Source organism: Cryptomeria japonica, chromosome 5 (genome assembly GCF_030272615.1).
Source record: "Cryptomeria japonica chromosome 5, Sugi_1.0, whole genome shotgun sequence".
NCBI classification, from domain to species: domain Eukaryota; kingdom Viridiplantae; phylum Streptophyta; class Pinopsida; order Cupressales; family Cupressaceae; genus Cryptomeria; species Cryptomeria japonica.
This window is the reverse complement of record NC_081409.1, coordinates 211,702,200-211,725,780: the sequence shown is the minus strand read 5'-3', so window position 1 is coordinate 211,725,780 and position 23,581 is coordinate 211,702,200. Positions and strand designations below refer to the sequence as shown.

The 23,581-nt window shown below is 36.4% G+C and overlaps 1 protein-coding gene across 6 annotated transcripts in view; it reads left to right on the top strand.

Moving 5' to 3' along the window:
* LOC131051723 (NAP1-related protein 2) overlaps nt 1-23,581 on the top strand; it is a 99,515-nt gene that overhangs the window by 53,004 nt on the left and 22,930 nt on the right. For all 6 annotated transcript variants that reach the window (XM_059221355.1, XM_057986348.2, XM_057986347.2 and 3 more), the window contains 4 exons: nt 1,360-1,431; nt 1,658-1,771; nt 1,952-2,013; nt 2,216-2,276. In XM_059221355.1, coding sequence (XP_059077338.1) covers nt 1,360-1,431; nt 1,658-1,771; nt 1,952-2,013; nt 2,216-2,276 — 309 coding nt within the window. The remainder of the gene's footprint in view (nt 1-1,359; nt 1,432-1,657; nt 1,772-1,951; nt 2,014-2,215; nt 2,277-23,581) is intronic.

Sequence of the window (23,581 nt, the reverse complement as noted above, 5' to 3'; positions counted from 1 at the left end):
TGTCATCTTGATATTAAACTTGATGTATATGATGCTATTATCAATTATGGTATGATCATGATGCTATGATTACAAGTTTATGTTTGTTTTGTTGTTTATATGATGCTATGTGACATGCATATTTTAATTCATGCTTATAGGCTTCACAAATATCAAAATATATATATATATATATATATATATATATATATATATATATATATATATATATATATATATATATATATATATATATATATATATATATATATATATATATATATATATATAAAATTTACATGTTTTTGTACTAACGAACCCAAATGAACCCAAACCCCTTTTCAAAATTTTGCCGTACCGGCGTACTGGGTTGTTCGAACCAGAACCGGAACCGGAACCCAAACCGGCAACCTAGGTTATAAGCTGTAGAAGAGTTTTTATTTTTGGTGGTTAGGGTTTCAAGATCCAGTTGTTCTAGAGCAAAAGATCTATTTTTAGTAGTTTGCTTTTTTGAGGAATCACAGAGGACTTGATTCATCCAGCTAAATTGCTTTTGAAGGCAATCATTTGTTTGGAGGTTCTAATTTTGGATAGATGGTTGAGGGCCTTTTTTTAAGTTTCTTGAGTTAGTTTTTATTTATTCTTTGTTTAGGATAGTCTTATGCTTTAAAATGGGTATTTGTGGGATAAATTAATTATTATCCTAAATACCATAAACACAGCAACTGTTTTCTGAATCGAGAATGGCTTGGAAATGTACCAAAGCCGTCCCAGGACGTCTCTGGTGCGGGTATACCTTAAAAAACCCTGGGAATGATAAATATAGAATGCATGGATTTCTTGACCACAATAAGGATTGAACAATGTTTGCTAATCATTTGGCTTGACTGCTATAAGGAGTGGCTAATTTGTTATCCTCTCTGTGTGAGTTTTTTGACAACTATGTCTGTTTTAAGATGGCGGATTATAGGTTCTGTGTGTAATATTTTCCCAATTGTGATGTGAAAAGCTGGGAACAAAGCTGAGAATATCATATTAGTACACAACTAGAAGTTAGAGAAACATAATTAGAGATTTTACCTGAACTGAGACAATAGTTATGCAATGTAGATGATCTTTTCCCAGTTCAACATTAGTTTGAAATGGTAAGCATGTAAATGTAGTACTCCAGTCTGAGTTTAGGACAGAGGCTATCCTTTTTGTAAAACATGTAAGATTATTTTGTATCAAATTTGATAATATTTGGACTTTTGGTTGGGCAGCATATCTATGTGCTTACAGAGGAGTGTCAACTAGTTTTGTCTGTCTTATTATCTAGAATACTTTTTGTTACTTTGTGCGTTATTGATTCTCTTATATTCGCTTAACTGATTTCTGTAGGTTTTTAAGTATTTACAATCAATTGATGTTGAAGATTTTAAAGATGTGAAGTCTGGATACAGCATTTCTTTTGTAAGTGATTTTGACCTTCTGGATTTAGAAGTTGTAAAAGATGCAAAAAAATAATGATTCTAGTTTTGGATATAGCATACTTTCTGAAGGATCGCAAAATTTTGCTTTACATTAGACATCTGTTATTAAAGGTTGCTTGTTTCAAGCCCTCATTATTTAATGAGATCTTAAATTGGAATTATGTTTTGTCATTGATGGTGCTGGATAATAAATAATTTTTCTTCAGACATTCCGCCCAAATCCTTATTTTGAGGATACTAAGCTGACAAAAGTATTCCGGTTTACTGATGAGCTTACCACATCGGTATCAGGTTCTATGGTTAAATGGAAAGATGGCATGGTATGTGATTTAATATTGACTCTCTTTTCCCCATTAGTTGGAAGCTTGAATCTTTGATATTTTTGTTGACATTTTTTGTTATTTACTTGTCATTAGGTATGGATTCTGACCTCTGACATTGCTGGCTACTTCTCAGTATCATGATTGATGAAAAGTCTTTGATATTACTGATGAATGTAGGATTTGACCAATGGGGTTGTTCCAGACAAAGAGGGGAGGAAACGCTCTCTTCAAGAAGAAAGGTTGTTTTATATTCTTGGGTTCAGTTATAGAGCTCTATTATTGCAAAAAAAAAATGCTTATAATCTGATTTTACTTCTCTTCAGCTTTGTGATACTAATATATTCTATATAAATATTATTATTTTTGCATAATGAAATTGATGCTTCTTGATAAATTTTATAACCCTCTTTATATTTGATATTTTTCCTATTGATGCTACAGTTTTTTCAAATGGTTCAGTGAGACCCAGCAGAAGGTTCCTTCTGATGTAATTCATGATGAGGTACTAATTCTTTGACTATATTGAGGATGTGGTTTATCGCTTTGACAATTTATTTTTTTCTATGCTGTAACTAGTACCATGGATATTCAGTTTTAAAATGTAACTTTGGAGTGTTATTTAAAATGTGACTTTGGAGTGTTGTTTCATAGTTTGTGAGGGTTGTAACATTACTTTTATGGTAAGCATAGAATTTCTTGGTTTGTTCTAGTTAACTGTGAGTCAAGGCAACAAACTTTCTGAAAAGTTATATTGGAATATAGAAAATTTGTGAAGGGTCATCTGTGGAAAGGAGTTTCCGTTTCTAGAACTGTAGTCCTTAGAATAAATACAACATAAGTTTCAGGATGTCAGGGTTTATGCTACATGCTTAGAAGATCTAGCATAATTTCGAGGCAAAAATAATGTTTTTACTTATATGATCATCAGTGTTGAACTTTCAGATTCAGTTAATAAAGAGCGTGGGACCATAGTTAACAATGAGTTCATTTTGGTTGCTCTATGTGTAATGCTCTATGTCTATATTTTGAGTCTTGACACACAGACACAGACACCCACACCCACACCCACACCCACCCACACACACACCCACACCCCCCCCCGCCCACACACACACACCCCCACACCCACACCCCCACACACACACACACCCCCACACCCACACACACACATACCCACACACCCACACACACGCACCCACACCCCCACCCCCCCTCCCCCACACACACCCACCCACACACACCCACCCACCCACCCACACACACACACACATCCACACACACCCACACACCCACACACACAATTCAGTTAAAAGACAATTTGGGATAAGGATAAAAGGCTGTTAGAGATCTAATTCTTATAATCCTTACCTTAGTTAACAATGAAATTTCTTTTTGGTTGCATTTCATATGATTGCCAATGCCATTTGTATTTTGGCACACACACACACACACACACACACACCCCCATGCACGCACGCATGCCCGCACAGACATAACTGATTAATATTTGTTTTAATTTTTGAGACTTTTCAAAATTCTCCATGGCAGATTTATAAGGGTGATCTGTTTTCACGTATACGAGGGATGGATATTCTGTTTCCAGAAGTTTTGTCCCTCCAATTATTAAAACAAAAGTTTTAGGAGCTTGGAATTTTTACTACATGCCTAGAAGATCTAGCATAAATTTCAGAGAGAAAACATGTTTTTCAGTATATGGTCATGAGTACTGTAATAAAGATTCAGTCAAAAGATAGGTTGGAATAAGGGATAATCAAAAGCTTATACAATCTAGCATAAATTTCAGAGAGAAAACATGTTTTTCATTATATGGTCATCGGCTCATCAGGGCTGCACTTTAGATTCAGTTAAAAGACAGTTTGGGATAAGGGATAATCAAGGCTGTTAGAGATCTAATTCTTATAATCCTTACCTTAGTTAACAATGAAAATTCTTTTTGGTTGCATTTCATATGATTGTCAATGCCATTTGTATTTTGGCACATGTGCACATCCATAAACTTAACTATTTAGCTATGCTCATTGCTCATTATTTTAGGTTTTTTAATTTATCTTGTTTTTTGTGTGTGTTGGTGGGCATACCAATAGACTTAATTAATTAGCAATGTTTGTTATTTTTGGTGGTGATTTTTTGTTGTGGTGAGATGGTCTTGGGTGCTTTTTTGTTATACAATGATTATTTTTAGTTTTTATATGTATAAACCTGCATACTGAATTTGTATGTGAGGATTGATTGTGACAAATGTAGGAGTATTTTATATTCCTCTGGCCATTTTATTCTGTTACACCAAGTTTCCAAGATGGGGAGCTGTTTTCAGGATAGATTTTTTGAGAGGCTATGTTTTAGGGGATAGCAGGGGACAGCTATTAAAAATTAGGGAAAATTTTAAAATATAGGAAATTTTAATATTCTTATGATAAAATTGATAAGGCATTCATCATATACTTCATGGAACCTTAGTGTGTAACACTAGAGTTGAATTGGCACTTACATGAGAGTCGACAAACAAATTGATAAATTTAAATTTCTTTGATTCTATGTTGCCGCAAGTTTAGGGATGGGGGCGACAGGGGATGGTGGGGATGTGTTTTGAAATCCTTGATATTTGAGGCCATTTTTGGGGACAATAGGTGACAAGAAAGGCGATGGCTATATTAAAAATAGAGAAAATTTAAAATATATATGATAACATTGATAAAGCATTCATATGAGAGTTCACATGAAAGTCAAAGTCGAACAAATTAGCGAAATGCCAAATGTCAAACTCAAAACGTAATTTAATCTTTAAAATAAATTCATTGTCAATATGTATGTTATATTATAAAATAACATACAAGTTTCACTTTAAATTACGATATGAAAATACAAAAAAAAGAAAGTAAACTGTTACCCCTAATCTGCATCTCTCAACACTGCATCAAAATTGGAGTCCTCTATGTCACTGCCACTATGAGGGTCCACCTCATTTAGTGGAATGCCAACCGATCCCTTTGGTGCCTCCTGATCAATTTGGGTGGCGTCTTCGAGATCAACATCCCGCTATAAAGTTGGAGTCTATCGATACATTGGAGTGTGACAATCGTGAATCAAAACGCACTATGTATGGCCACTAGCTTCTCCACTCATCTAGAGGTAAGTCTATTTCTCTTGATGGAGTGGATAAAGTCATATGTGGACTATTTTTTCTTTGCAAGAGAGGAATTGACAACTTGTGAAAGAAGGCAAATGGCAAGCACCTTGAATTGTGGTGTAGCCTTCTCATGCCATGTCTACCATCCAATAGGGTCAATTTGAGCTAATGTATCTCTATCTATCTTTGCGTCTGGTTTAATAAATGTTGGACCACAAAGATTTGTGGAGGCAAGCCATTGTGTGCGAAGTACTGTAGAGTCCATATCTGAATACATCTTTTGAAAGGCCTTCATTATCCCTTCTTTCACCTCTTCATCATCACAAAGAAGCAACCTTCCAGCCTTTGGTGCATGCCATTTGGGATTCAGAGCAAAGGCTGCCATATGAAATGGGGTGTTTATTGTGTTCTACCTTCGCATCACAATGGACTTAATATGCTGCTTATATAATCCCAAAGTAGGATCCTTAGTCAAAATTGTTTGCTTCATCTTTCCAAGCATATTGCCAAATGTCTCATATCTCTCTCCAAGACTAGGAGAGTCCGTATCAACATATTTGCAAAATGCAAACAAAAAGTCGCAAAAGAATTAATTGACAAGTTAGAAACATAAAGAGTGAAACATTGAACAACAAAATTAAAATATTAAAATCAGAAATTTAATATGAAAATCAACAATTTAATATTTAATATTTAATAAAAGTCAACAATTTATAATAAAATAAAAAATTGTTTACCTCACAATGGACCGCCAATCATCATCAAGGATCCTTTGTTTGATGACTCTTCCTTTAGTTTGAGCTTGAATTATGTCATCTACTTCACTTTGAATTCACCATTATCAATTGTAGAGGTTCATGCACCTCAAGTATCCTCTCATCAGGTTTGAGGAACTCTATAGAAAACGTCTTGAAGAGAGCAAGTGAGGTGTGGTCGTTGCAAATGAACATTTGAACATCTTTAGCTTTTGCCACCGCTTGCTTCACACAATCTATTTTCTGTATGTCTTTGATTGCATTGTTCAATGCATGAACACAACATGGGGTCCAAAAGATGTGCTTGTGAGCACTCTCCACCATCATACCAGCCACGTGCTGAATTAATGACCCCTTGTAAAATAGTCGAGGCCCCAACCTCCTCGATGGCCTCTCTCAAAATGCTAAACTGGAAGTCTATATCCATAAGCTTCCTTGGATAATCCATGACTAATAAAATAAGAACCAATTGTGCATGTGACTATGATATTGATGAGTGGCCAGTGTGTAATATCTATCCAACCATCCATCACAATAGAACAACTTGTCTTGATCCATGTTTGCTTCATATCCTCCATTAAAAAATTAACCTTAAAACATTCTTTGCCTAGGAGACTAGTGTGTAGTTTATGATCTCTAGGGGGTGCAAAAGAGGGACGAATAAAGGCTACATCTTTGATCATTTGTTTGAAATAAGAGGAATGGGCCACATAAAATGGGATGGCATGGGCATAAAAGAATTTGGCAATGGAGAACTCTATTGCATTCTGTGCTTGCACATTAAACATACTTGCAACTGTCACTGGCCTCTCACCACCACTAATCTTCCTCTTTCCTCTTGTGGCAATATCACTAGTAGCACCATGAACCATGGATGTCATAGGCACATATGATTGTCTGCTTATAAAATAATGTGTTGGGATTTTCACACCTTGAGACATAATTTCTGCCTCCATGTGCAATCTATGAGCCTCTACCTTCTCATCCTCCTTTATATTTGGACAAGCTCTAACTCCACGACATGTAAGATCCAAGAAATGAGACCATATCTTTGTGTAGCTTCCTCTAAACTCTTTCTTGCAAATGTGACAGAATCACAACTTAATCCCCCTTATATTTTTAGTTTTGTTGTTTACGGCTGTCACAAGTTGGAGAAAAGATTTTTATTTTTGGTTAAAAGAGTCCTTTGCATAAGGTTTCAAGACAACTAAAGGGCACTCAAATGGATTTGGTGGCTTTCCACTTCCACCCCCAACATTTCCACACTCTGATGAGGTTGAAACTCTTGTATTTATTTGAGTTTCTTCCACTTCATTGTCACTACTGCTCATGTTGGTTTGTGAGATTTAATGAAACTTTAAACTGAAAAATGAAAAAAAAGAAGACATTTCTTACTTCAAACTTTGAAAAAAAATTTAATTTAAAGGATGGAATGATTTATCTTTGTCAAGAAATTGTTGATTTGCTCCACTACCAAATATGCCTTGGATTCAACCTTTCTCACAATTTCTACATCAAACCTCCCCAAAATTTTTTATTTCTCCTTCCAACTTCAATCCCTGTTGGGAGCCACATTATTTTTTTGACAAACATAAAATGAACTCAAATTCATTGAGAGGAGACTAATTTTCCCATTTACAGAAACTTGAGGTGTGGGGGCCACCAAAAATAAAGAAAATAATGTTTCTAAGTCATTTGAGAGTTTTTACTTTTTAAAATCATGCTGGAAAGAATGGGATGGCTGGCTGCCCCTAGGACGGTTGGGGGGTGTCACAGACATCTTAGACTGTCCCCTTTGCAACTCCTTGCTGTCCTTGTGTTTTTGGGTCATTTTTGACAATTTGATATTTTAGGGATGGCTTGGGGACATTGTCCCTTGGATGTTCCAGAAATGGGTGCGTGTCAAAAAGGGTTGGGGACATGTCCCCGAATAACATAGCTTTCATTGTCAATATGCATATATATTAAATAAAAATCACAACAAAATGTCTAAAGGCTGCAAGTTTCAATTGCAAAATGAGAAAAGATAGGAAATTTGCCATTGCTCTTAATTGCTCTCTTCTAACATTGCATTGAAATTGGAGTTCAAATTTGAGTCATTGCCACTATGTGTGGTTTCCTCATCAAATGAAACTCCAATCAAGCCCTCCTATGCCTTCTCAGCTACCTATGTGGCATCTTTGGGACTAGCATATAAATGTGTGGTTGGAGTTTGACGATACTCAAGAGTCTATTGATCTTGAAGCTGCAAAGAACTACATGACCACCAACATCTCTCCTAGTTGATAGGTAAGCCTTTTTCTCTTGTTTGATTAGATGAAGTTGTATATTGTTGATGGTGTTTTTACGCACTATGCAATACAGAATAAAATACCAAGTATTCTTTCCTCTCTTGAACAAAGACTCCCAAATGCTAAGCTGTGTGATCAACTGGGACAACTCCAAGGTTCTCGAATGTTATGTCTTGACGTGCTCTTGGATAGACTCAGTTGTGTATGATGTGATATTGCTGGTTTCACAAGGTGGACTTACGTTGAATGCTTGAATGCTAAAATGATTTGCTTGAATACTTTGAATGATGCTGGAACGTGGGATTTCACTTGATTAAAAAAAAGAAAAAGGATATGGGTTTAAGAAGTTAATCTAACTCTAGGAATGTAAGAGCAAAGGACAATCTTTGGTGGAATTCAACTAAGTCTTTCTTCGACATGCAACAAACATCTCCACAAGGCTAGTGCAATCTCCTAAGAATAGCTTTATGATTTTCAAATCATCACCACAATCATAGACACCATCAAGTTGATGCATATCAATGAAGAAGTGATAATTGAAGTTAAGCTTTAGCTGAATGATTCCAATTGACTATGCAGGGCACTTTACCATTGGCAAGGTGATAGTAGTATCAAAGATGCAAATATCGGGAAAAAATCGGGAAAATCGCTATTTTTCCCGATTCAAACCCGTAACCGATTTTATCGTTTGCAAAATCGTGAAAGATTTTTTCAGAAATATCATCCCTAGTTTGACTGTGAAAATCATTGAAAATCGCAATTTTTAGAGTTAAGAATCGTCGGAAAAAACAAAAGGCAAATGTTTTTTATTTTATAAAGCGTTAAGTTCCCTAAAAACGTGAATATTTCATCACGCCGGTTTAGACGGTGACGACAGTCCGCATTTCCTCCACGGCAACGAAATATTTCATCGCACGGGTTCAGATGGCGATGAGAGTCCGCATTTCCTCCACGACGATCTCCAACGGTGAGTGCTACTCCGAAATAAAGTTATTAAGTTTATTAAGTCTACTGTTTAACAATATATTAACTTTATTAAGTTTACTATTTAACAATATATTAAGTTTATCTCATTACATTATCGTGGAAATGCAGATTACATTCATTTACGGGTTTACTGTGAGTGGTACCAATGTTATAAATTCATAGTATATTGTTAAACTTAATATATATTTACAAGTTTACTGTTAATATATATTGTTTTCCTGCATGTATATTATATTTCATAGTATACTTTACTCATTGCATAGTATATATAAATTATAAAGTTATAAACTGTTACATAATATTTTTCATAAATTCATAGTATACTGTTACATAATATATTTCATGTATAATTATGTAAACAGTATACTGTTTGAAATATACATGGAAAATTCAAAAGACAATCAAACTGTTAGTAACTTAGTATACTGTAACACCAAACTGTTAAATTGTTAATAACTTAATATATATTGTTTTCCCTGGTTCCATGTATATTTCATTATTAGTATATTTTTATACTATTTCAGTATTATTAATAATAATTAGTTTAATGGAACTATTTCATTATTATTAATAGTTTATTGAAGTCTTCTTTTCAATAGTTTAATTGTGACTGTGTAGTAGTGTACAACCAGAATTTTCAAATAATAAAGTAATGGCGTAATATTAGACTGTGTATCTTAGAGTCTTAGACTATGTATATTGTATATTGTATATGAATATGATTTTTTATGTTGACTCTCTCTTTTGCTGGGTTTCTTTCAAATATTTATAAAAGACAATGGCTTCTTAATCTATTGATGGTGGTAAGAAGAGGGATCCTTTGTGAAAACATGGCACACCAGGTGCAGTGGCAGGAGAGGTTATTTGTAACCATTGCACGAAAACTATGACCGGTGGCATATATCGACTCAAATATCACCTTGCAAAGATCCTTGGAAAGAATATTACGGCATGTGCCAATGTTCCTGAAGAGGTTTAGAGGGAGGCAAAAGCAAGACTTTCAGGATATGAGCAAAATAAGGCAGAAAAAAAGAGGACAGCAGAGGCCATGGCAGCCCCAATGAGAGATCAGTTCTACAGGGTCCGAAAGTATTGGAGTGGGCAGCAATACATCTAGTTTCTTCATTCCTCGTAACACTCCTGGTGCACAACCCGGATTGTTAGGTACTTCATGGAATAAGGAAGTACATTAGCAGACAAAAGAGGCAGTGGCTAGATTTTGGTTTTACAACAATATTCCGTTTAGTATTGCTGAGAGTCCATATTGGGAGCAAATGGTTAGTGGACTGACCATTTTTGGTAAGGGTTCAAGTCCCCAAGTCGTTATGAGTTGAGTGGGCCATTATTGCAGCATGAGGTTCAAAACACACATCAATTGGTGGAACAACAAAGGAGGAATTGGAAAAAGAATGGCTGCACCATTTTATCTGATGGGTGGACGGATAGTAGGAATAGGACACTCATAAATTTTCTAGTTGCTTCAGGGGGACAGGTGGTATTTTTAAAATCGATTGATGCCTCAAATGAAGTGAAGAATGCAAAAACCTTGTGTAACATGTTGGATGAGGTGGTGACCGAAGTGGGAGTGCAAAATCTTGTTCAGGTTGTGACCAATAATGCAGTTGCATATGTGGCAGCCGGTAAACTTCTATAGGATAGGCATCCAACATTATTTTGGAGCCCTTGTGCTGCTCATTGCCTTGATTTACTCCTTGAGGACATAGGGAAACTTAGTTGGGTGAAGAATGTGGTTGAAGATGGAAGGGAAATCACAAAGTACATTTACAACCACACATGGGTCTTGGAGCTTATGAGACAACACACTGATGGTAAGGATCTTGTGCGTTCAGGAGTCACACGTTTTGCCACGAATTTCCTCAACTTACAGAGCATATTACATGCATTGCCCAACCTGAAGAGGATGTTTGTGAGTGAAAGATGGTTGGAGAGCCCTTATTGTAGGAAGCCTGAAGCAGAGAAGGTCGTGAAGGCCGTTTTTGATGATAGATTTGGCAAACTCGTGGAGGAGATCATCAATGTAAGTCTTCGAAGTTCAAATTTCAATTGATGATTTATTTTTTAATTTTCTAATAGTACACATTGCTGATTTTTCTTAAATTTGTCATGTCTAGTTGTCAGAGCCGTTGGTGAGGGTTCTATGGATGGTGGATGGGGATAAAAACCCCATAGGGTATATCTATATGAGGCCATGGATAAAGCCAAAGAGACAATTCAGCACTTGTATGGGTCAAACAGGACCAAATATGAACCCATATGGCCCATAATTGATCAAAGGTGGAACCGACAACTCCACCAACATATCCATGCTGCTGCCTACTATTTGAACCCTAAGTTCTTTTACTCCCGCACTTTCAAAATAGATGAGGAGGTTCAACTTGGCCTTGACACACGTATTTAGAGGTTGGTTCCTGATGAAAATATTCAAGACCTCATTGTTGATGAGTTGCAGAGGTACAAGAAGGAAGATGGGCCATTGTTTTCTTCACCTATTGGTATTCGTAAGAGAGACAGCCTACTGCCAGGTAAAAAAGATGTGCTCTTAAATCATTTTACCATTTATTTCAATCTTTAAGTTTATAAAAATCTTTACCAAGTTATAAATGCCAATTTGTATGCTTGCAGATCTGTGGTGGGAAGATTATGGTGCCACAACGCCTAATCTCCAAAAGCTTGCAATCCGCATATTATCTCAGCCTTGTAGTGGTTCTGGTTGTGAGCGCAACTGGAGTGTCTTTGAGGCCATTCACACAAAAAAACGCAATAGGTTGACTCAACAGTGCTTGAATGACCTTGTATATGTGTGGTACAACCTTCGACTACATGAAAGGAGGGTACAAGGGAACAATTCATATGACGCACTTGACATTGATGAGATTGATCCATACACAACGGATTGGATTGCTGAACCTGATGGTTCTAATGGTGATATTGATGTGGATGCATTTATCACTGACATTTAGTTAGATGCGATGGAGAGGGAGGCAGTTGAATGGGCGGCAGAATTTGAGGAGGTAGGAGATGAGTTTGCTGATCCAGAAGATGCAAATTCCTCACCTATTGAGGATATTGTAGCAGCAGCAGCTGCTGCTGCAACACCATCTACTTCAGCACCCACTCAAGGACAAAGTTTTTTGAGCTTTATTCGTAGACGCAATCTATGATTTCCAGTTTTCAATGATACGAAACCATGAACTTAATATGTATTGATATTCAAACTTCATAGATTGATTTGTTTTGTGGTCTAGACTCTACAATATGTATTTGACTCAAACATATTTACTATTTAGAACTTGAACTTGTTTTTTGGTATATCACTTTGCTATATGATATGTATTTGACTCAAAATATGATTTATATACGATGGAAACCGGTAATATGCTATTGTGTTCTATAAATTTAGTGTATATATGTGTTTTTTTAGAATATTTTAAGAAATTATATGTTTTCAAATGTTCAATAATTTTGCCGATTTATTGCCGATTTTTTCCCGATTCCTGATTTCAAAATTTTTTTTGGCCAAAAGATTTATTATCGATTACGATATTTACATCTTTGAGTAGCATGGATATACGAATTTCACCATTGATCATACACAAAGTCTTCCATTCATCTAACAACATGAAAAATAAATTGAGAAGTAGAGACCATACAAATTGTTGAATCAACACATAGAATTCACCATATCTTCAATGAAGATTACATGGTTCTTACAACAATGTTGAATCAATACATAGAATTCACCATATCTTCAATGAAGTTTACATGCTTATTATAACAATGTTTTGGCAACAATATTTGCCTTCTCTTCCTACTCTACTCTAATTTCGTGCTTTCTACTTTCTTGAACTACTGCTACTAACAAGAAGAGAAGACTTGAAAATGCCAAATCATAAGAAACATAAGAGAAGGCTAAAGAAACAGAAAAGGCAAAGAAGAAGAGGATGAAAGAACAACAGAAGGAGGCATAGACAATAAGAAATGCAGTAGAAATTTTGTCTAGTCTCCTACCGGAGACTAATACAGGTAATTTTGTTTTTCCTATTGACAAGCTTTGTCAACTTGTTTCTGATGCTGAAGAACAAATGAAATCTTTTGAAGATGCAACATATGTGAATGTTGAAAAGGAATACAAAAGGCAGCGGATAGAGCACTTAATGAAAGATATTGATAAAGGGAAAGTTGCTCTTACTGTCAATAAGGACTATTTGAAAGAAGCACTTGAAACCGGAGGTAAAATCCTCTCTACTGTTTCTAAATTTTCATTATTTTGTGCTGATCTAAAGGAGGATGAAGAAGAAAAAGAACTTGAAGTTCTTAGTGAGTCATTTAAGCCCCTTAGTGACTCTACAATCAGTTTTGGACGATCTGTTGTTGAACTTCAGCATAAGCTGAAACAATATGAGTAGGAATAGGTGAAGAGAGTCAGATCACTGTAGGAATTTCAAACACAATTGACTCCCAAGGTGGAGATCTTGCAGAGAGCTTACAAGGAAACCGAGGCAATCCTTGCTACACCTGAGATGAGCACCTTAGATGCAATGGAGGAGCTTGCCGGACAGACATAAATTCATGTGGAGATCACCAGAACTATTTTGGAGACATGGCAAAATGATTTGACACAATTGAAGTTTCATTTTTTGTGATGCTTTTTCCAAGATTGCATTGTAAAGAAGTTATAACTTTTATATATGCTATGCAATTTTGATGTAACATTTATTTATCTTTCATGTATTTACTTCTTTGTTTGGCATTGTTGTCAAAGGGGGAGTAAGAGTTGGAGAGTCGGTCAAAATTTTGTATGTAAGGTTAAAGGGGAGAAATAGTATGAGTCTTGTACTTGTTTGTAATAGCATGCAACTGCTAAGGGGGAGTATATGTCATGAAGTCAATTTTTGTTTTGCACACTTAGTTGACAAATTTTTTCCTAAGTGTTGCCATCAATGCCAAAGGGGGAGAATGTTGGCATTTGACTGAACCAGTAAATGATTGATTAGTGAATGTGATGAAGAGATTGAGATTCATGTTTGATGACTAAGTTTTGTGTTGTCATTGATGGCAACAATGTTTTTGTAGTTATCTAAGTCTTGGAAGCTAACTAGTAAGACTTAACCGGTACAAAAGACAGTTTATCAGAGAACAACCTGTAATTGGGACTTCAGCCGGTAAATAGTGAACACAGTTGCATTCAAGCAACCGGTATAGGCGAATCCATGAAGAGTTGGATGATGTGGTTCTAAAGCAATGTTAGAGATAGGTATTTGAAGCTATGTTCACAACCGCATTGGCATATTCAACTAGATAAGCGAGATTTGATGTATAGAGCAGACAAACTGGTAGAACACTTAACCGGTAGTGATAAACTCACTTAAATCGGTAAATCGACACATGATTTGTTTTGTCTGTGGCCGACATAAGTAAAGCGTGGAATGTAAGTTTGTAAGTTTTGTTTTCCATTGCTATTGGCACCCTTGTCATTCATTGCGATGAGGTATGGAGAAAGACAATTTGATTAAGTCAAGTTCGGTCATTGAATGAAAGGTGGCAAACACGATGCAAGTTGCCAAACGATGTAAGTTATTCAATAGATGTAATGAACAAAGATGAGAACAAAGTGCATGCATTTAATGACACTCACACTTACGTGATGAGATCTAATGCTATGATCAAAGCAAGTACAATGAAAGACTCAAATGATGATGGAAAGGCATTTAATAAGTGTGGTCATACAAATGTGGGCATTCGAAATCGACACCTTGTGATGTGAAAAGTTTGACCAGAATTACTACAATCAAAGTTTGTTTTACGAGGGGCGATTTTACTTGTCTGGAAACAGTAATCTAGACAAACTTCATAATAATAAGAACATCATATGCAATTTATATCTAAGTTTAGTCGATATAATATGAAAGAGATCTATCTAATGATTTGAATAAGCACTATACCTTTTAATCTTCTTGTTCATATAATTTCTATCATCTATTTTTCCATCATGCTCCTTCAAAATATTATCCAAAACCATTATTATGCATGCAAAGAAGTATTAATCTTTTAATTATGCTTTTGTCCTAAAAACTTATATGCTTCTCTATATCTTAGAATCTATCCTACATTGACAAAACATAACATTCTGACCATAATTCTTCTCACGAAAATAACAGTTATGTACAATATGGATCATAAGTATATAATTAAGTGTTATTATTATAAATAGATAAAAATAATAATTATAATACTTAATAAAACTCAATATAATAATATAAGTATTTTGGTCTTATTGAAATCGCCTAATATCAAAGGCATGTACTAGTGTTGGTCTCTTGTTTTTCTTCTAATGAAGTTGATTGCAATATCAAGGTAAAAGTTTTAATAGTAATACTTATTATTACTTTATCTGTACATTATACCTGAAGGGATTTCCTATTTCCTTATCATGGAATTTACATTTCATAGAGTATTGAGTAAAAATAGAAATATTATGAAATTATCATTAATTCACCTACCTAAAGATTAGTGGTGCAGCAGGTCAGTGGTTAAAAAGTATGCAAGATAAAGAATATAGGGTGGATTTAGAAGGTATGGCAGCAAGGATTTTGCATAAATGACACGTTAAGGGGTATAGAAGCTGATATGACAAGGTGAACGAAAAAGCTTAGGTAAGAAGCAGTTCGACCATCATATGTATTACCATGCCAAATAAAAGAAACAGTAACTATGCCTTGTGAGAAAATGCATTCATGCAAAATATGATAGGATGTATAAGGCACATGGACTGTTAGACATAGTTCTTGAGTTTACTTGATATGGAATGCAAGGAAATATAAGAGAATATACTCAAGTTACAGAGTGCCTGTTTATTTCATTAGGGTTTCCATTGTTTTCTTCTAGACATAAACATTCAAACCAACCTGTAGAAAGGGGTATAGAAGTTGATATGACAAGGTGAACGAAAAAGCTTAGGTAAGAAGTAGTTCGACCATCGGATGTATTACCATGCCAAATAAAAGAAACAGTAGTTGTGCCTAGTGAGAGAAGCCTTTCATGCCTAGTGAGAAATAGTAGATGTGAATGAAAAAGCTTAGGTAAGAAGCAGTTTGACCATCTGATGTATTACCTTGCCAAATAAAAGAAACAGTAGCTGTGCCTAGTGAGAGAAGGCATTCATGCAAAATGTGATAGGATGTATAAGGCACATGGATTGTTAGACATAGTTCCTGAGTTTTCTTGACATGGAATGCAAGGAAATATAAGAGAATATACTCAAGTTACGGAGTACCTATTTATTTCATTAGGGTTTCCACTGTTTTCTTCTAGACATAAACATTCAAACCACCCTGTAGATTAACTATCACAGTGTGGGCATAATAAGCAAGCGATACACCTAGTCGTGGTGTGGACCAATCTAGCAGGAGCATTTGATTTTATGCAAGGATCTGAGTTATGAGCACATGTTTATACTTGGGAGGAGGGGGTGAATCTTTATAACAACAATCTTAACTTTTTCAAACTAGCATCATAAGCATTTCAATTGTAATAATATATATGGTGGTGTATTTTGTCATGTTACTTTACTATTAGCATAGTTGATAGTGGTGTATTATGAACTTATTTGCTGCTGCTTATATGTATATAGTTTTTATTTTTTATTTTTATTTGTTTTTGTATGGACAAACCCAAAGCGAACCCAAACCCGAACCCACCCCCCCAAAAGTTTGAACGAACCCGTGAACCCAAATCCGAATCCGAACCGGGACTAACAACTTAGATGATGACCCCTCAGTGGCTTCATTTTGTGATTCCAAATCCCCCATCAAGTCATAAGTCAGGTGGGCGTTCTTTGCCCTAAACTTACTGATGTGATGCTCAACCTAGAGTCTTGTAAATTTTGTAACTGGTCGGCTTAGGATGTCCAAATTGACTATCTCTGGCTTGGGTCAATTAGGTGGTTGCATTAGCTTGTCCTTTTCCTTCTCAAAGTTCGGGTGAACATTGTTCACGTCTTCTTCCACCTAATCTGGTACTTGGATGATTTCACATATCCTTATCATCAGAGGGGTAACTTGGAGTACTTTCTTTTCCTGACCTCATGATCATGCTTGGCGTTAGCCCAATAATCTTCAAGTTGTATTCTTTGCTTGTGCTTCACGTTGACCACCATTCTTATCTTGTCATATGGATCAAAATCTGATCTTGCAGTGTGGGTTGTGAGGTGATAGAATTGTAGTTCCTCTACTGATTTGTTTGCTATAGCTAGTGATGGGATGCTTTGTTAGAATCTCCCATGATGACCGGGAACTTGAGTCCACCTTTCTTCTTCTTTTTCTAAATCTTGTCATAAGCTGTTAGTTGTCTCATTACCTCAAACAGTACCATCTTGTCCGTCGGGTATTTTGGGAGCCTCTAAGGATAGGAGGGGAATCCCTGGAGTTCGATGTAGGTGAATCTTGGAAACTGGATGAACCATGCTCCATACTTCTTTATCAATTTCCTTGCTTCTTGTGACAACCTCATGTGAACGCCTCCTTCTAAGGATCGGACAATGTGCATGGTGAAGGCGCCATTTGCTCCTTTTAAAATAGGAGGTGCTGTACAGGTGCAACTGAGCATAGCACTCGTGCACTTCACTCGTGCACTTTGAACTATCCTAGACCACATTCCATGGTCCTTTGCTTAGTAATCCATTGAATTTGGCCATCCTTGCAAGCATATAAACAATGTAAGAGCCCATGCAGAAGGACCAGGAATGCATTAGATTCTTTAGCTGTTCGTCCAGGTTATTACTAATTATCCTTGCCCAATCCACCATCTTGATTGCATCCATCACTTCCTCAATAAAGTAAAACATCCATGGCTTGAAGATGAATGCCTACGGACATCCCATGACTCGACTCATCAACCACATGAGGTCATTGTACTCTGGCTTGAAGTCCATGCTGGTAAGCTGCTTAGGCATTTGGAATGATGAGGCTTTTGCTTTACATCTATTTTCTAGTTGATGATACTTGCACATCCATCCACTCCAGAGTCGGAGCATGGCTGCCCTTTCCTTTGTCTTGTACACCATAAATTGAAATGTGGGGATTCCAAAGGCTTCAACAAGTGCCTCAGCTGTGAGATTTGCTAAGAGTTTGCCATCAGGAGCCACGATTTCTCTTCTCTTGGAGTTGTATTTTGCACATTTGATGATCAACTCTAGACATTGGATGGCAGGAGAGAAACCAATTGTTGCCACAATCCCAATTCTAGCTATCTTCTTGGCTACAACTAATGGAGGATGTCTATCGTGGCCAAATATTCTCTTCTTGAATTCTTCCAATTTGAACGTCCCTAAGTTGGTGTCATAGACTTCCTTCCACTTTGAAATGATCTTCGATTCTGGGAGAAATCCCTTTGGTCTTTATCTAATTCTGTTTGGAAGTGCTTGCCACCTTGCTTGACTCTGCCATCTAACTTCCAGCAAAACAAAATGACTAACATTAAATTCACGCTAAGGACATTTTAAAATCCTCCATGGGAAGAATTCTATGTTGCATATTCTAGACTTGGAATAAATAAAGACCTCCAAAGATTAGAATTTTTGGATGAAGAAAAAACATGCTTTAGCTATTTTACTATCCTTGCTCTTGCTTAAGCTTTCCAAAATGCGATGGGAAGAATGAAACCTCACGTCTTGTTTAAATAAGAAATTTGCCCACTACTCTACCAAGTTGGCAATGGGATAATTTTAGCAACTTCATAAATACCTTCCATAACACAATTCGTGTTTCCATTGTTGAGGGGGAGATGACTTGTCGTTCTCGTGGACCCCGCTCGTCATACTTGGCTTCAAAAATAGAAATTTCCATTATGCCTCGAGTCACGCCTCATCAATGAGGAATATTCCATTTCAAACTTGTCTTCCACATCACTTTCTATCCTGGGCACACATGAGATAAGGAGAAGGATTCTTTGAATGTTTTGGGTGCCAATTCTACTTGACGAAGGATTCTTCTTGCTAGGGTGCATATGAGATAACTTGAAGGGTTTTTCAAACACTTAGTGAAATTTCATCATTTCCAGGTATGCAGAATGCTTGAGCGCACTTGGAGGGTGAAGGAGCAAGTCTTCCAAACCAAATTTGTTCATTCCTTCCTGATCTTGAAGTTGAGCTCATTCTAGAGGTGAAGGAGGAATTTCTTCCATAGTAAAATTTGATCGTTTTATAGACTCTTGAAGTTGGCACATATTGGAGGTGAAGGAGGAATTTTGAATGCCTTGAAATTCTTGTCTCCATATCTAAGGAATGCTTGGGTGCACATCAAGCTTGGAGGAGGATTTTCTAAACACTTAGCCATTTTTGCCATTTCCAAGACTTCATGCATATTTGGGTGCATTTTGGGCCTAGAGGAGGATTTTTGCTCACAAGGATAATTCCTCCCTATCTTGGGATTTGTGCCCAGGGAGTCATTCCTAGCGCACCTTAGGCTCGGAGGAGGAATTTTGGTTAGAAGGATAGTTCCTATGTGTCATGTGATTTGGGCCTAGGGAGATTCCTGGCGCTCTTGTGGCTTGGAGGAGGATTTTGGACAAAAGGATTAATCCTCCTCTCCTTAGGATTTGCACCCAAGAATAGTTCTTTGGTGATTCTGGTTTTGAAGGAGAATTCTCTGAGAGAGCCAAAATTCGACCATCTGCTTGCTTCATTCACTTTTTGGATTTGGAACTAGATGCTCTGGATCTTATTGTAGTTTGTGCTTCACCTATTGCCAAGGATAGAACTTCTAAAAATAAACTTACTTCAAAAGGTAAGTTCTTCGAAACACAAAATTAGGGCAAACAGAGACACAATGAAACTTACTAAAAATAGACACTGCTAAAAATAGTTTGTTTAAACTCAAAATTAGGCCAATCGGGGTAACAGTGAAACTCACTAAAAATAGTAGGTTTATGAAAAACACTCAAATTTCACTGGGAAGTCCCTTGGAAGATTTTCTTTTCTTCACTTAGCCAAAATTTCACTGTGCTCAAGATTACTGACTTCCTTTCTAAGTCCGTAGGACAAAAACCCTAAAATAGACAATGCTTGCATCCAGACTTAGCCAAAATTCGTCAAAACTCTTTCAAACGTGAGGGAACTTGAGGAAATTATTGCCAAAGTACCCAAAAACTCATAACCAAAAGACCAAGTAGACAAAAAAGTAGGGGGGTAGCCATTTGGAATGGGGTGATGTGTGAATAGGTCACAACAAGTAGTAGTGGGTCTCAAGATGAAGGTGAGTTGGCAAATCTTTTTGACATTAAGATTCGGCTTAAGGGGAGAAAAATATATTCTCTATTTCCACAAACGTGTGACCAAACATGGCTTGCAAATGAAGCACCCAAATTTATAAGAGTTGGGTTGGCCAAATCAAGGAGTGGAAATTTCAGTCCATACAGAAGTACAATTTTTGGACTTATCCCAAAGTTCATTGATGAGGTAGTGGATGATTTCTTTCTATTGAATGTTTGTGAATTGTGTTTGGTAGCTCATACCAATCTATCTTTGGGATTCCATTTTCTATAGGATAGAGAAGAATTATATACTCGTTTAGTTAGGCATAGATTATTTCTCAAATCGTATGTTGTGAAGTCCAAGGTTTCCATGATGAGTGCTTCACAAACTGGGTAGTTAATTAATGCTAGTTGTGAATTCACATTATGTTGCATGGGAAACAAGAAGAGCAAGTGGCTGAAATAAATTCAGTTAACATCGTATACATAAATAATGAATTAAAGCCTAGGGATCAGCTAATAGGGCAGTTTAGTAAGCTCTTTCAAGAGTTTAGGGGGCTTCTACCAAGTAGAGCAATAGATCATGAGATCCAATTTTTATCTGATTGACACTTCTAAATCTAGGTCTCTATTGGCAAGGCATAGTGCAAGCTAATGAAGTTACGCACAATTCAAGGTACTGATTGGTTGAGTAATCGAACCAAGCACCTCACCTTGTGGCTCTTTGATAGCGGTGGTACCTAAGAAAGAGAAGGCTTGGTAGATGTGCATAGATTATGTTTGTGTTTTAATTTGGTTAAAACAAAGTAGTGTGATATGTAAAACTTAACTTTGAATCATTGAGGGGAAATTCCTTGGAAAACTAAACTTTAGAGTAAGTATACAATAATCAATATTACGTCCAATATCTTATTGGGGATTTGCCTTAGGTACAAGCACAAGACTTATAACAACTTTTGTCTTGCAAGTGTGATTTTATGACAATCAATTGAATTTGACACCACAACGCACTGTCTAAAAGCATAAACCAATAAGCACATGCACATAAGGATTTGAAAGGAATAATTAACCTAACATATATACCACATGATCTCTACGATTGAATACAAAGCTGCAACTCAGATAAACAAACACATTATCCACTTTCAATTTAGTCAATTCAATTGGAAACATAATACTATAGACAGAATAAAACTAGATTGGATAATAATTTCAGCAGCCTAAGCATAGCAACAAATAATTATTCAATTTTGTGCTCAAAGTATTTATTTAGGATGGTGATTAATTTATTGCAATAATCATCATCTTTAAAGTAAAATACCTAAAATCATTGAAAAACCAAGCAAGAACTTTAAGCATAGTACCATCTTTTTAGTTATTCTAATGCAGCTTTTTTGTCTTCAAACATGGTGGATCATTTGAAGAAGTTTGAAAACCTAACCATCAATCCATTGATGACTTCAACCTTGGAAATCTTCATGTAACAAGTCTGAAACCCCAAGTCTTGTTGCTTATGAATTCAAAAAATATCCCTCCTTTACTGAGATTTTCACCTTGAAAACTAGCTGCTTAATCAAATCTTCACACTAATAATTGTTGTTCTAAAGATTTGACAAGTCTAAGAGCCACTATTGAAAGCATAGATTGACTGTATGTGCAAAGCTCTCGCTTGAGACCTTACAAAATTCTCATAAATATGAATTGTCCTTGAAAACTATAGGGTTTAAACAACAAATCTTGCGATAAATTACTTCAAACCCTAGGCTACTGGGAAAATCATGGAATGTTGATTTTTATATCAGAAAAACCCTAATGCTGAAAAGTTAAGTTATTGGTTGGAGTTCAGGTTCAAGTTCGAGGGTTCAGTTCGTGGGCTTGGTCAATTTTTTTTTTTGGCGTTGGGTTTTGTTGTACTTGTGACCTAATCACACATCACCCCATTCCAAATGGGGACTCCCTACATTTTTGTTCCACTTGGTCTTTTGGTTGTGGTCTTTTGGGTTGTTTAGCGGTAGTCTCTTGAATCTCCCCAGGTTCCCAAGTGTTTTGGAATTCCAGCCTGAAATGGAAAAAGCACAAAATCATTCTAAGGTAGAGAAATCTAGTTCATTCAAATAACGACATCCAAATCTGGAAAATGGACAAGTTATAAAAGAATGGGCAAATTCCAATGAATTCAGTCTCCATGGCCAAGTTGGGTTCCAGAAGAGGAAGGGCGCTAAATGAGGGTGTTGGAGGAATTTTTCTCCAAGACAAAGAATCCTCCACAACATGGTTTCAGCGCTCAAGAGCATGGAATGGGTGCCAAAATGTCCTTGTGGTGGAATTTTCCTCCAACCAAATTCCTCCATCACATGAAAAATGTGCCCAAGTCTTGGTGAGAGCGCCAAACAAAGGTTATGAAGGAATTTCTTCCAAGGCACAAAATTCCTCCTACACAGCAAAATCCTACCCAAGGACAACATAGGGCATCAAATGGGGGTCATGGAGGAATTTTTCTCCAAGGCATGGATTCCTCCTCTAGGTGAAATTTCTGCCCAAGTAGAGGATCAAGCGCTAAAATGGCATAAAGGAGGAAAGACAAAATTCCAAAGTTCTTCCACAAGGTGGAAATGCCACCCAAGACTAGGGATGGGCACTAGAATGTTGTCATTGAGGATTTTTCTCCAAAGTCAAATTCCTTCCCTAATGAAGAAATGCACCCAAGGAAGGTGAAGAGCGCTGAACAAAGGTCAAGGAGGAATTCCTTGGAACATGAAAAATCCTGTTGCATGGTGAAATGGCGCTCTAGGATGAGGAAGGGCGCTAAGCAAAGGTAGAGGAGGAATTTTCCTCCAAGGTATGAATTCTTCCTCCAAGGCAAATTCCACCCAAAGTCGGGATTGGGTGCCAAAGAGAGGTCAGGGAGGAATTTTCAAGATTTTCAAAAAATCCTCTTTCATATGGAAATTCCGCCGAAGACTTGAGTGAGGACGCCAAAATAAGGCAAGGGAGTAAATTTTCTTCCAAAGAACAAAATTCTCCACAAGGTAGAAATTTCTTCCCAAGGACAAAATTGGGAAAAGAATCCATGGTCAGGAAAAAAATTTCATGATTTCAAAAATTTCTTCACAAGGAGAAAATTACACCCAAGATGAAGAATTTCCAGGAAAGTGAAAAATTGACTAAGTATTAGAAGATTCCTTCCTCAAGGAACAAATTTCCAAAATTTCTTTCTCTAGCTCAAAATGTGCCTAAGGTTGGAAGCAGGATGTGAAAATCAAGGTTTAAGAAGAAAAGTTCAAAATTCAAAAAAATTCTTCCTCAAGGTGGAATTGCGTGCAAGATGATGAATTTCAAAGCATGAAAAAAGTTGGCT